The 12324-nt window shown below is 53.0% G+C and overlaps 3 protein-coding genes across 3 annotated transcripts; 1 reads left to right on the forward strand and 2 right to left on the reverse strand.

Moving 5' to 3' along the window:
* Positions 1–607: 607 nt before the first annotated feature.
* Positions 608–2224, reverse strand: N7458_011521 (MT-A70 family; the record flags this gene model as incomplete). Its single annotated transcript, XM_056914903.1, has 1 exon — positions 608–2224. One exon carries the CDS (start codon positions 2222–2224, stop codon positions 608–610), a length of 1617 nt encoding a protein of 538 aa, XP_056759657.1.
* A 759-nt stretch (positions 2225–2983) lies between these two features.
* Positions 2984–6655, reverse strand: N7458_011522 (putative RNA binding protein Jsn1; the record flags this gene model as incomplete). The annotated part of the gene is made up of 3 exons (XM_056914904.1): positions 2984–2989; positions 3060–6357; positions 6438–6655. The coding sequence occupies 3 exons, from the start codon at positions 6653–6655 to the stop codon at positions 2984–2986; spliced, it is 3522 nt and encodes a 1173-aa protein (XP_056759658.1).
* Positions 6656–9171: 2516 nt separating this feature from the next.
* On the forward strand, positions 9172–11602 carry N7458_011523 (putative signal transducer; the record flags this gene model as incomplete). The annotated part of the gene is made up of 2 exons (XM_056914905.1): positions 9172–11167; positions 11286–11602. The coding sequence occupies 2 exons, from the start codon at positions 9172–9174 to the stop codon at positions 11600–11602; spliced, it is 2313 nt and encodes a 770-aa protein (XP_056759659.1).
* Positions 11603–12324: the final 722 nt, after the last annotated feature.

Consider the following 12324-nt stretch of genomic DNA (forward strand, 5'->3'; position numbering starts at 1 on the left):
TACGTTAGTCACGGATATAGAGTCAAATCCCATAGATCCAATAGAGTTACATCGCACATGGCTGCCACGATGATGTTCGAGGCCACGTCCAAGTCCGATGCTGAAAAATCGGGCCTTTGTAAGCTGCGGCCCTGTTCCGCGGGGCTTTGATTGGGCTGAGAGTACGGTTAAATTGGGGGCGGATGGGTCCGGATGGGCCTAAATGAGGCAAGATTAGAGGTGATTGGTTCATGGGTTGGTATTGAGAACGCCTCTCTCGATGAGATAGGAAGCTGTGATGCTTGTTTCCGAGGAGAACGGTGAGCCTTATTATTGTTGTAGGTTGTATGTGGTGGCTTGGAGATAGATTGCAGCTAAGTTATAAGGCTGGTATTATGTTAGACAGTGGGTGGGTCTGATGCTGGATAAGCCGCAGGAAGGCTTGTTAAGTGCTTCCTGGTTTTGTCAGACTGGAACTTAAACTATGTAACTATTCCACGACAACACTCCGGATATTCTCGTGGCCACTGGATTTTGCTCATTATCGCTTGTCATAGTATATACTATCCACTCTTCACTATTAACATAAGACTCTTTCCACCTGATCAACCGTCGAGCAGCGATTTAGCTAACTATCACCCTCGTCAACCCAGCACTCCCGCGCATTAAACTTGAGAACCTCATTACCACAAGCCCACCACCCAGCAGTCAAGTTCCTTGCAAACACTTCCATCGCAGAATACTGCTGTATTCTAGCACCAGAATCATCCAAATTTGACCCTTCAGTCTCATGTCCCTCCGTAAAAAACACCCTCTCAAAAACCTCTTTCAAATTCGGCTTGCGCGAGTGCAAATCCGGTACCGCGGCGATAACTCGTCTCCTGATACCAGCCGGGTTAATACCCAGCAAATCATCCTCTTGAGAGGTCGAGATCCTGCCATCAAGCGTGACCGTGGCCGTAGTTCTAGTTGTAGCAATAACGCCCAAATCCACACTACACCTGTCCCGATCTGCCCGCCCAATAACCAAAATCTCATACGGCTTCCTCCAAAGCCCATCCACCTGAGAAATAGGCCGCCCATCAACAGTAGTCTTCACCCAGACCCATTCCTCGACAATGCAATGGCCAGCACTGAGGAGGGCATCGTAAGCAGCACGACGAGCCTTTTCAGCATTGGTGATCCAGATAGCTGCCAGCGATACACGGCTTTGGGGACGAGTTTGATGGAGACTAGGCTTGGGAGTGGAATTCTCGACAGGAGAGTGGCCTGATTGATAAGAGTGTACTCGAAGAATGTCGCGTAGTCGTTGGGTTAGGAGGTCCATTTCTGAGTATGCATTGATTTGGTAGTGGCCACTTCGGCGGACGGACCGGTTTGGCCAGGGTGGGTCGAAGAGGAGGAGGTCGAATTTTTGGGTTGGTGGGAGGGCAGGGATTGGATTGTTGAGCGCGAGGATCCTCCCTGGTAGTGTGGTCTCTGGTTGTGACAGGGGAAGAGTGCAGAGGATGAATTTTGCACTGGGAGGGATGATGTACTCGGTGTATACATGGGCATGGGCATCGGAAGAGGATCGTACAGCAAGAGTTGCCCTCTCTGAAGAACCATTCTTCACGATGCTGCCATTCAGATCCGAGATTGACTCGAAACAATTGACGGATGTAGACGAGAGTATTACCGGTGGCATGAGACGAGAAAATTCATCGCCATGTACTTCTTTGGCAAGATGTCCATCTTCAGACATATCCCCGTTGCGCCGCTTCCTCCCAGAATCGGACTGCCTGCCAGCAGGCCACGCATCCGTTTTCATTTGACGCCGTGGTTGATCATCGTGAACACACCTGGGAAGACACCATTGCCCTCCACGGCTTTGAATTTCATCCCAAAGAACTTGCAACGCAGAGTCAACAAGCGGCTGTATAAAGTTTCTATGAAACCGCTGCTCACTCAACGGGATTGTGTCAAGCACTTTCGCCCGCGCAGCATGCGATTTGGGCTCCGTTGATGGAAACGGCGTTTCCAATGGTGGTGTAGACAGTAGTTGTCTCCTTCTGCTGCTGCATTTCGCCCGTGGAAGTGTCAAATAATCCTGTGCATGGGACAGCCTCCGATCTGGATTGCGCGAGGAAGCAGGGCAGACTGATTCCTGCGCGAGGGCTATTGAGTGCGGCGTGTCGATGAGAAAGATTGAGTTTTCTGCATTGTGATAGAGGATGGCAGAGCCCTGAATTGGGGACTGCGTCATTCTAGCTGTGCTTGTGTCATGATTGGTTCTGGCTTGGTGGGATGTACAAAGTAAAGAGAGACAGACGGTGGGGCCGAATGGTGAATTTCGAAGATGCTTGGCGGTCTGGGCCGAACTAGCAAAGCGCCGAGCATTGATGATCATACGAGGACTCGTTGACATTAGACAGCTGAGCTGCCACAGGTATATGAAGCCTACAAGCTATTTTAAAGAAAGATCGAGCTCATAAATGCATAAAATAGATTTGTTCATCGACGCCTTCCGCCCCATGACAGCCACTGAAAAGGGCTCAATCTCAACCGCGATGCTCGTCAATCAACCTCGCCCATAAAAATATCACACTAGAGAAGAAAGAGGAAAAAAAACATGAATAAATGAAAAGCTCGTAGATCGCAAAATACATGGTCATTCGAAACACTGTCTCCATGAAGATACATGAACGGGTGTCCGACGCACCGCCAGACCCCCGACCTTTTTTGTAGAATCCACACTCCAAAAACAACAGATCAAATCTTCAGAGGCATACTAGTCTCTTAGTATCTAATCCGCGCCAGACCAGCGATCCAGCGTCTGGTGGCAGGCGGGTAGGACGTAAAGGGGACCGAAATGCATGATTTGAGACGAATTTCCGATTCACAACATAGCTCGAGAACCCGCTGAAAATCTCCATGATGAAATGGCCACAAAGAAAGGTGAACGAGGAAATGAATTTATACAGTAGATTGAAGAAAGATTTGGTAAGAAAATCATATGCCAGGATCAGCGCTGTAAAGGAAGAGAGCGTTAGTGGAATCTATCATTGTTGGGACGACAAGGGGCAGGGGGAGATGCTTACCCGTCCACGTCGCGCTCCACCAGTCTGACCCTGCACGGGCTGTGCCTGGGCATAGAACTGTGGAGCATATTGGTACATTTGCGCTGGGTTGACCACCGGACTGAACTGCTGCGGCGAGTAGTTAGACTGACCCGGCATAGCATTTGAGCTCATGGGGCCAGGTGGACCAGACAACTGAGTCTGCAGCGAGCGCAGGTTATCAACAGACGGCGACGCAGCCGGGTACCCGAAGTTGGCCGCTGGAATGCCCGGGTACATCCCACCAGGAGAGACACCACGAGCCTGGGCAGCCAGATAAGCTTGGTACTGGAGCTGTTGCTGAGCCAGAGGAGCGTTGGGGTCCTGGAAGCCGTTCATCCCTCCAAGCCCATTCAGCGGACTGCCGAAGCCGTTCATTCCATTGGCCCCATACCCGTCGAGAGGCGCATTGTTCTGGTCGGCTGAAATGGGCCGCGAATCGGGAGCCTGGCCAAGCATGTTGGAGCCAAACTGGCCGCTGTACTGTCGGTCCATAGATGGCTGTGCTGGGAAGTTGGTGCTGCCGTGACGGGAGGATTGACGGTGCTGTGACTTCTCCGGGGTAGAAGAGTGGCTAACGCCATGGTCGCGACTATGGTGCTCCCGGCCGTTGCCGCGGGACGACAAGCCAACCTCATCCATGAGGCGCTTGTATCCCTGGCTTGGCGATGCCTTCAAATTGGTGAGAACCTTGGACACATTCTTCACGACCTCCGACCGCATCGACTCGTCAAAGAATGGAGTGGTCAGGACCTTGAAGATCAACGTAGCTCCCGAAGATTGGTCACTCAAGATCTTCTCCAACATCTCATCGCCCGGGCTGAAGAAAAGCGCCTTCAGAACGATGTCTCTAGCTTCAGCCTCGTTGCGCTGGTTAATGACCTTGAGAACGGTAAGGTATGCAACTTTGTGAGTGCAAAGATGGACCAGATGGGGCACGAGTCTGGGAGCGAGCACGGTTCGGCGGTGGGGGAATGTACAGGTGTCGAGGAACCAAGTAAGCAGCAGAGCCCCGTTGGCATTGGTGGCCAGCTGCACGCTGTGAATGGCAATGGCAGCCGCAAGGGCCCGCTGCTGATCTTTAGTGGAATGGTGGCTTTCCAAGCACGCCCGCATGGCTCGGGCCCCGAATCGGCCCTGAGCGACCTCCCACATGCGGCTCAGCATGGTCTCAAAGATAAAGTCATTGTAAGGGGCACCAAATCGCAGACAACATTGCAACACGTAGTTTCCATACTGGTCAAGGAAGAGCGGCACGGTGTAAGGGCGAAGAGCTTCGACGATCAGATTCATCTGGGCAGGGGTCTTGGCAACGTCGATAATCTTCTGTGCAGCCCAAGTTCCATTCTTGTGCACACCGATTTCAGCGAGATGAGGAGCAATGTGGGAGAGCATCTGTTCCTTCGTAGGCTCGGAGCAAAACTCAAACAATTTCTGAACGACAGTGTTACCAAGATAATCGGAAGACAGCTCAGCAATCTCGGGAAGCATGGCGCTGGCAGTTTCTTCAATTTCTTGGATCGAACAAGCACCGTTGTCGATACGCTTGCGAATATCACGCAGACGAGGGGCGTCAAACATGCGGGCCTGGCTGGGTTCGGGGACGGAAGGAATTTCATCTTCAAAGGCCTGGAACGCAATGGCACTTTGGATGGTGGCAGTGATGTTGCGTGAATCATCCTCACTGGCTCCAAACTCCTGAACAATCTCAACCATCTCCGGCAGCAGATCAATCAGAGCAGGGATCTGAGGGACGGCTCCAAAAGTATTCGCCTGTTCGATACCTTCCGCGACAATGCTAGACTTGAAGTTTGGATCTGGAGTAGGCGATGACTGAATGCCATTCGCACCAGGGGTGCCAGCTGCAGAGGTTCCGGGAACTTTAGCATAACCAATTCGAACGGGTCCGGCACCAGGGAAAATCTCCTTGCCGTTAAGCAGTGACTTGGCCTGCACGGCACTTTCAATGCGTTCAAAGTTGACAAAGCCACAATTTTTATGGGTCAGCACACGAGTAGACTCAATCTTGCCGTACATGCCAAAGATAGCATCAAGCGAAGTGACCGTGGTGGAGACGGGAATGCTGCCAATCCACAAAGCCCGAGTCGGACCATCTTGGTTGTTCTCGTCTGCCATTTCTCCCGTTGCCCTGATACCAACTGCAGGTCCACCAGCTGCACCAAGATGCATCATTTGAACCGCCTCAGCAAGGTCATCGTATTCGCCATTTTCTGAGATATGCAGGTCGGAAGGAGTGAAGCTGTTGTCAAGGCGGGAGGGTGTGGCGAGGTAGTTGCGGATAGATGATCGTTGAGGAGGGGCCTCCAGAATACCCGCAGTCCGTGCTCGAGGGCGGTTGACGGAGGCATGGCTGGCGAATGCCTGAACCGCCAGGTTATGCTGATGAATCTGCGCCTGTGTGGCAGCAAGCTGAGCAGCCGTCGCAGCAGCCGACGGAGTCAGTGTACCCGAAGGAACACCAGAGTAGCGGCTCTCATATTCCAAATCCTCATCATCAGCATACTTCTCCTTTGCATTGACCGAGTAGGATCGGAACCGATTGTTGCTCTTCATCATCGCCAGCTCAGCCAGGAGTGGCGGCAGCGCAGATGCTTGCTGCTGCTGCTGCTGTTGGTGATGAATCAACTGCTCCATCGAAGGTCGTGTAAGGGAAGCCCTCGGCTGCTGAGGAGTCTCCGCAAGCCCGAGGTAGTCCAGAGTTCGGACATCAGCGGTGTCTTGAGAAAAGGACGACTGGCTAGGTGAGGCCGCGCCCTCTGACGAGCGGATACTTGTCAGAGTAGTGGCTCTGTCGCGACCAGTTGACCAGCCCGAAGAGAAGACTGATGAGCCGAAAGGGCCGCCAGAACCGAGGAGACTGTTTCGCTGCGGCATCGAGCCAGCTCGAAGACGGGATAGCATAGTCGGATTCGCTGCGGCAGTGGAGCTCGCAATCCCGGCACTTGTGTCAATTCCAGAAACACCAGGAGGTCGGAAGGGGCTCGTGGAGGGAGTTGGACGGGACGTCTGGGACATGAACGGTTGCTGAACATCCATCTCGTTGAGGGTGCCCATCGGTGGGAATCGAGAGGGCACCGTGCCAGCTCGGGCCCGGCGGCCAGAGCCAGTCATTGAGCCATTGGTGGTGGGGATGAGGTCGGGAAAGCTGTCCTGGCTGGGGGACTCGGGAATGTTCTCGCGCAGCGGGGTCGAGTGACCACTGGTTGGGGGACCCCAGATGCTGGTGGGGAGGCCTTCCTGTGCCTGAATCTCGCGAGCACTGTTGTAAGCGTAAGGCATTAGTCGAGTTGTCATGATGAAAACAGGCGCAACTGCAACTCTGCAGGGCACGTAACTTACCGCTTCGGGTACAGACGTGTCCCCAACTCATGAGAAGGGGAGCCAGCCCCCAGTCGCGAAACACCAATCGACGTGGATGAGCCGAAGGGCGCCTTCGCAGTCCCCGACCCAGCCAGATCGCTGGGCGAGCTTCGCCCTGTCGAGGTTCCCGACAAGGACTGTGTGGTGGGGATGTAGTTGAAACTCATTTGTCCTTCAGGTCGCGAGACCGGTAACATTATGGATTATTTCCTTCTGCCTTAAGCGAAAGGCAGTGCTCGTAATTTCCCCACTATGAAACCAGCGCAGATACCGGAAGGGACTGTCGGAGTCGATCAACTCGAAGAAAAAGTGAAGGGGTGGATCAGAGGCGGTGGTGCAGCGCAAACAGCATGCAGTGGTGGAACCAATCGAGACCGTGAAGTATTCGATGGAGAGAGCGGATGAATGGCGAAGAAGTTGAGAAGGGGATGTAGCCTGTAGAGAACATGCAATATCCAGATCAGTTGGGGAATTCTTTCAAGGCACACTCGGTGGTGAATCGGCGAATGGCTTCCGGAGGGCGCAGAAACGGGGGGATGAGAGAGAAGGAGGGAGGGGTTGACACAAAGCGCTTCCACTGCAGTCAGGCAGGACGGGGTGGGGGGAATGAGGATTGAAAGGGCGATATCTTCTCAGAACTGACCGAAAAGAGAGAGAGAGAGAGAGAGAGAAAGAAGTATGCTCACGAGTCTCTCACGACTACAGCGTCCTGCCTGTATGACGATCTTCGGTCTGTGTCCCCAACGCGATCAAATCAACCCGGAGTGGAATCACCAAAATCTCACCACGTTTTCGCAGCGGTCGTCAAAAAGAGAAGGGCGCGGCTAAAAGTGTAGCATGGAAGAATGGAAAAGGAGTCCGCACCAAAGAGCGCCGAGTGAGGAAGAAAAGAACACGATGGGCAAGATGACAGCGGGTTCGGAAGGGATCGAGGTGGCTGGAGGGCGTTAGTATGCGCGGTTCCGGGGAACAAGGCGAAGGGGGTAGAAACGGAGCGACGGAGATCTGAGGGGAGAAGAGAGAGGAGACTGACCGAAAATACAGTAGATCGCACAGGAAGAAGGCAGAAGGAGGAAAAAGAGAAGATGTGGAGGGGAGGCCGGATGTTCGAGGGCGGTTTGGGGGAGTTTGGGAGTTTGGCACTTTGGGGCATTTTGGGACGTTGTGGTTGGTTGGACAGTCGCGGACGTTTCTTTTCAGCGTCAATTCCCACAATCCAATTGTCCCCTCTCTGGGTCCGCGGAGTGTCTACAGGGGGGAAAATATGGATTAGTTATTGACTGCTATAACAAATAATCAATTCTAGTCGGATGTTCTCTTCATGGGCTATGGAAGACGCTATAGGTCAACACTATGGCTATAGCTCTATGCCGTTACTGCTTCGAGGTTCCTACAAAGCTATCCAACTCTACTCCATACAAGTAGTCCAAACACCACGTAGGGTTCGTCCAACAACATTTGTTTGGCACACATCACTGCCAGACTCGGACAGTCGGCACAGCCAAGTGGATTGACACAGCCCCATCGATGTCATCGCTCTGGGTTTGTTCCAAACAATCAACTCTGCCTGGACCCGTCCTGCAGATGTACTTTACATACAATACAACCTGTCAAGTCCCGGATCATCCCTGTTGGGCCCTGATAGTCTCGGATAGTTCCTAGCACTTGCCCCGACATTCCGGTCGGCACACAGACAGCTGGCTGGGCCTGTCATGGAGCGTGTGTTTTTTTTTTCCTTCGGGAAACATGGCATGTTCGGTGAAGTGGAAACAGACCAGAGGGCCCCGCATTCCCGGAGCGTCATGCCTCAATAGTCCTACTCCATAGAGATGGACACAGAGGGGACAGCAGGAGGCCTTGCTCGAGGGGGTGAAATACAGTAGAATCACTGTTTTCCTGGTTTGAACAAGTGATGCAATTGTCTATGCAAGGGGAACGACTCTGTCAGGGTTGTTTGGAGCCGCGCGCTCCAAGACTGTTGAGTGGATGTGCAAGGGATAGGCCAAAGTACGTGTCCTTGTCCTTGATCTGGGGGAAAGCTTTTCTCGTCAACCGGATTGATTCGACGGGTAGTAGTCAATGGTCATGTTAATTCCTGCCATCATTGGGCTGGATCACTGCAATCAATCAGCCCTGAAGCATTGCCATTTGCTTCATTTGAAGATGACCACCAATGCTTCGGGGAGAACGGCATAGTGGGTACGGAACGCCCCGGCAGGTCAAATCGTGTAGGCTCCAATAACCAATGACCTGCGATGGATGGTCATCAGTATGAAGACGGCACGCTTGGTATTCATTAGCAACTTGGGGGTTCAATGTCATGGTTGTCAGAGGTAGAGGTAGTAAGAGTAGAAGACGGGTGAGGAGTCGTTCCTCTGATCGAGAAGACAACCAGTGGTACAGTAACGGTTAGCGGCCTGAGGCAGAACGACGCCACGCAGAAGGGCCAGCCACACTGCGATCTTCATTTAGCGCGCGACTTCGACCGATCATTTGTCGTGCAACCCCAAAGCGTACCGCTCACCTTCGATGTCGTGTGCTGTTGATTCAGCCAACTGGAACTGGTCATAATCGTCCCATTATAACCATCACACCTCTTTTCCGACCGTGAACTGCCTCTGATCCGGCTCGCGTCTGATGACCGGCCGACCATCCACAACGCGATCGCTCGATAGCCTTCCGCAAAAAATTTACCCTCCAAAGCTCTTACGATATGGCCGACCTCATGGAAGATGACCCCTCCTCGGGACTGCAATCCTCAGAAGAGGAGAAAGAGATGGCCGTGGAGTCTTTGGTGCAAGGTCGTGCGAAGCGAAGCACAGCAGGCCGGAACATGTCTGCCCTGATCGATGCAGCCGCAGACGACGATCTCACACTGCTATTCGAGGAGGTGGAAGACGATAATGAATTCGCTATAGATGCAGAAGCTGCCGAAGAGGAGGACGTGGGACTCGATTCTTCCTCGGAAGACGAGGACGACCAAGGCCCCAATGCACAGAACGACTACGAGGGCGAGAAAGAACTGCAAAAGGAGGAACGCAAAAAGCGCCGAGCACAGAATGACCTTCGTTTTCAGACACTTCGCAAGCGAGTCAAAATCGATCCGACTGCCGTATCTTCCGTACCTGCTCCTCCACCGCGGCCGAAGAAGAAATCCGAGCGCATCTCGTGGCTGCCCACGGTGGAAGATGGACCGACTCGATCCTCCTCGCGTCGGCAAACGATGGTCAACAAGGAACTTACCCATGCACGTTTGAAGGACAGCCAGGAGAAGCGAATCCGAATTATCGCTACAATGAAGGAGGCCGAAAAGCGGAAAGCCCATCTGAAACCGAAGGAGATGACCCAAGCGGATCATCTCGCGGAAGCTGCCAGGGTGGAGCGAACCAACAGCAAGAGTCTGAACCGATGGGAGCTATCGGAGAAGAAAAAGGCAGAGGAACGGAAGGCGAAGATTGAGGCATTGCAGAATCGCCGACTTGAGGGCCCCGTTCTATCCTACTGGAGCGGATTGGCTACGTGGGTGAATGGTCAGCTTACAAAGGTTGGGAAGGTTGAGATCAAGGCGAAACCTGAGAAAGAAGAGCCTCGCAAGAAGAAAAAGGACAAGGACGAGAAGCCTGGCACGGAGTCGCAGGGCGCGCAGAGTGCTACGCCTGCTCCAGTGCCGCCGGCGCCGCCAGCGAACCTTGTACCTCCTCCTGGAGATGCTTCAACTTCCAACCAAACGGTTGTACCTGGCGAGCCTGGATCTGTCCCACCGTCTGAAGGGAAGTCATCACTAGTGACGCCTGCTCCGACTACTTCAGCGCCCGATACAGCCCCGACTTCGACATCTACAGAAGAACCTAGGAGCAAGCCAGGCGAGGGTGCCTCTGAGCAAACGGCAGTCGCCGAGCCAGCCGTTGAGAAAGACGGCAGCAGGGATTCTGAAAACCATCCGGTAGCCGAGTCTGTCACTCCTGAGAAAGAGGAAATCCAGACTGGAGAGCCAGCAACCCAAGCCGATCCCTCCAAGTCTTCCGAGAATCACCCAGAGTTGGGTGAGACTGTTGCGAGTCTCCCATCTGCATCGCCCAGCAAGCAAGTCTCCACGGACAAAGCTGCAGAAAATTCTTCAACGGAGAAGCCCGAAGAGAAGTCAGACGAAAAGCCAGACGAAAAGCCAGATGCGATGGACATCGATACCACCTCGAGGGCCGAGCCCACCAAGGATGATAAACCACAACCATCCACCGAGCAAACATCATCCGCTCCTGCCGCGACCGACAGCACGAGTACCAGCACAGACGTACAACCTCCCTCTGGGGAGGTCTCTCAGACCACCTTGGCATCAACCCCTACAGGACCTATGACCGCGGCACCCGCATCCACGCCTGCAGACCCTCAAGCCCCTCAAGCTCAAGCCCCTCCCAGTGATGCAGCCCCCCTGCACGCCACGCCGCCCAATATACTCGGGGCCTCAAATCAAAGCGTCAACCAAACCCAGCAGCCACAGCAGGGATCACAGGGCGACCAAGTTCTTCAGCAATCAGCCCAATCACAAGAGCCAACTCCAACGGCAGTTCAACCCGAGATTCCACCCGCCCCGCCAGTCATCGAGTATACAGGCCGGAACTTGACGATCCTGGAGAATTTCGACGATCGGACCGCGCAGAGCAAGAAGTTCAGCATGTACTTTAATGCAAAGAAGCCACCACGGTTGACCAGTACGTGTGCAGCCCAGCCCTCTACACCCTAATCCAGCCCAACTCCTACCCCTCGCCCTATCAATCTTGAAAATCCTTTCATCAAGATCAAACACAAACACAGCTAACAACCTCTTAGAAATCTCCTCATCACTCTGCGTCATCACATCCCTGCCCTCCCGCTACCGAGACCCAGAGACTTCCCTCCCATATGCAAACTCATATGCGTACGGGCAGATCCGCCGGATGCTCTCGCAGGGATACATCTGGAGCTCTATGTTGGGCTGTTTCGTCGGACCCGGTGGGATTGCGGCGCGCGGTGTACCGGATCGATTCCTCGGCATTGAATCGAAGGAAGGCGGCGATGGTGAGAAAGGCAAAGAGAAGGAGAAAAAGCCCGAAGATGGATCTGCTGGTGCTTCGAAGGCTGACCCGATGGAGGTTGATGCAAAGTGAATTGCGTCTGATCTAGATCATCCGATGTTTGTGTACGATATGTCATAACTAGCCTTCTTAACTGTATAGATACCCATTCAATCCTGCTTCACCATGATTTCACATACTGTACCCCTAACCCCAACCAAATTTCTTGGGCCGCCCTCTTTGGAAGACACTCGGGATAAACCCGGGCCAGCCTTATCTCCACCATGCAGTCATAGACTACAGGCAACGGCAATAAACAAGCATACCCAAAGTATCCCAACCCCTGGAAATACGCCCAACCTATGACTTTTCTACATCCCTCCCCAGCTCCACTCGAACCATTACTCCAGCTAGTTACAGCAGTGTTCGAAATGCAGTCGATGATGCCTTCCCTTATGTAAGAACCGGCAACTACAGTACAGTACTGAAATATTTTCCGCCTTCCCCTGTGTAAATCATATCCATCCCGTCCCAAGGAACCTAGAGCGGAAGACAACGGGAGTCAAAAATAGAATTGGCAACCCAAACCGTAGTTCCCATTTGACCAAGACTAAACTCAAAGGATGACATTATGACTCTGCTAGCCCTAGTCTTAGCCCTGGAGTTTTTTTCTCATTGGATTTAATATTGTGCTCTGTTGTGTGTTGTATCATGATAACATATTACGCAATCGAGTAAGATGGCTTGCGTCGACGAGATAGTTTTCTTGCATCGGTATTTCGATCCACAGTGTGTGCCCTTACTAACAAAGTAAC

Source organism: Penicillium daleae (genome assembly GCF_028827525.1).
Source record: "Penicillium daleae strain IBT 16125 chromosome Unknown utg000009l_segment0_segment0, whole genome shotgun sequence".
Classification (NCBI taxonomy): Eukaryota; Fungi; Ascomycota; class Eurotiomycetes; order Eurotiales; family Aspergillaceae; genus Penicillium; species Penicillium daleae.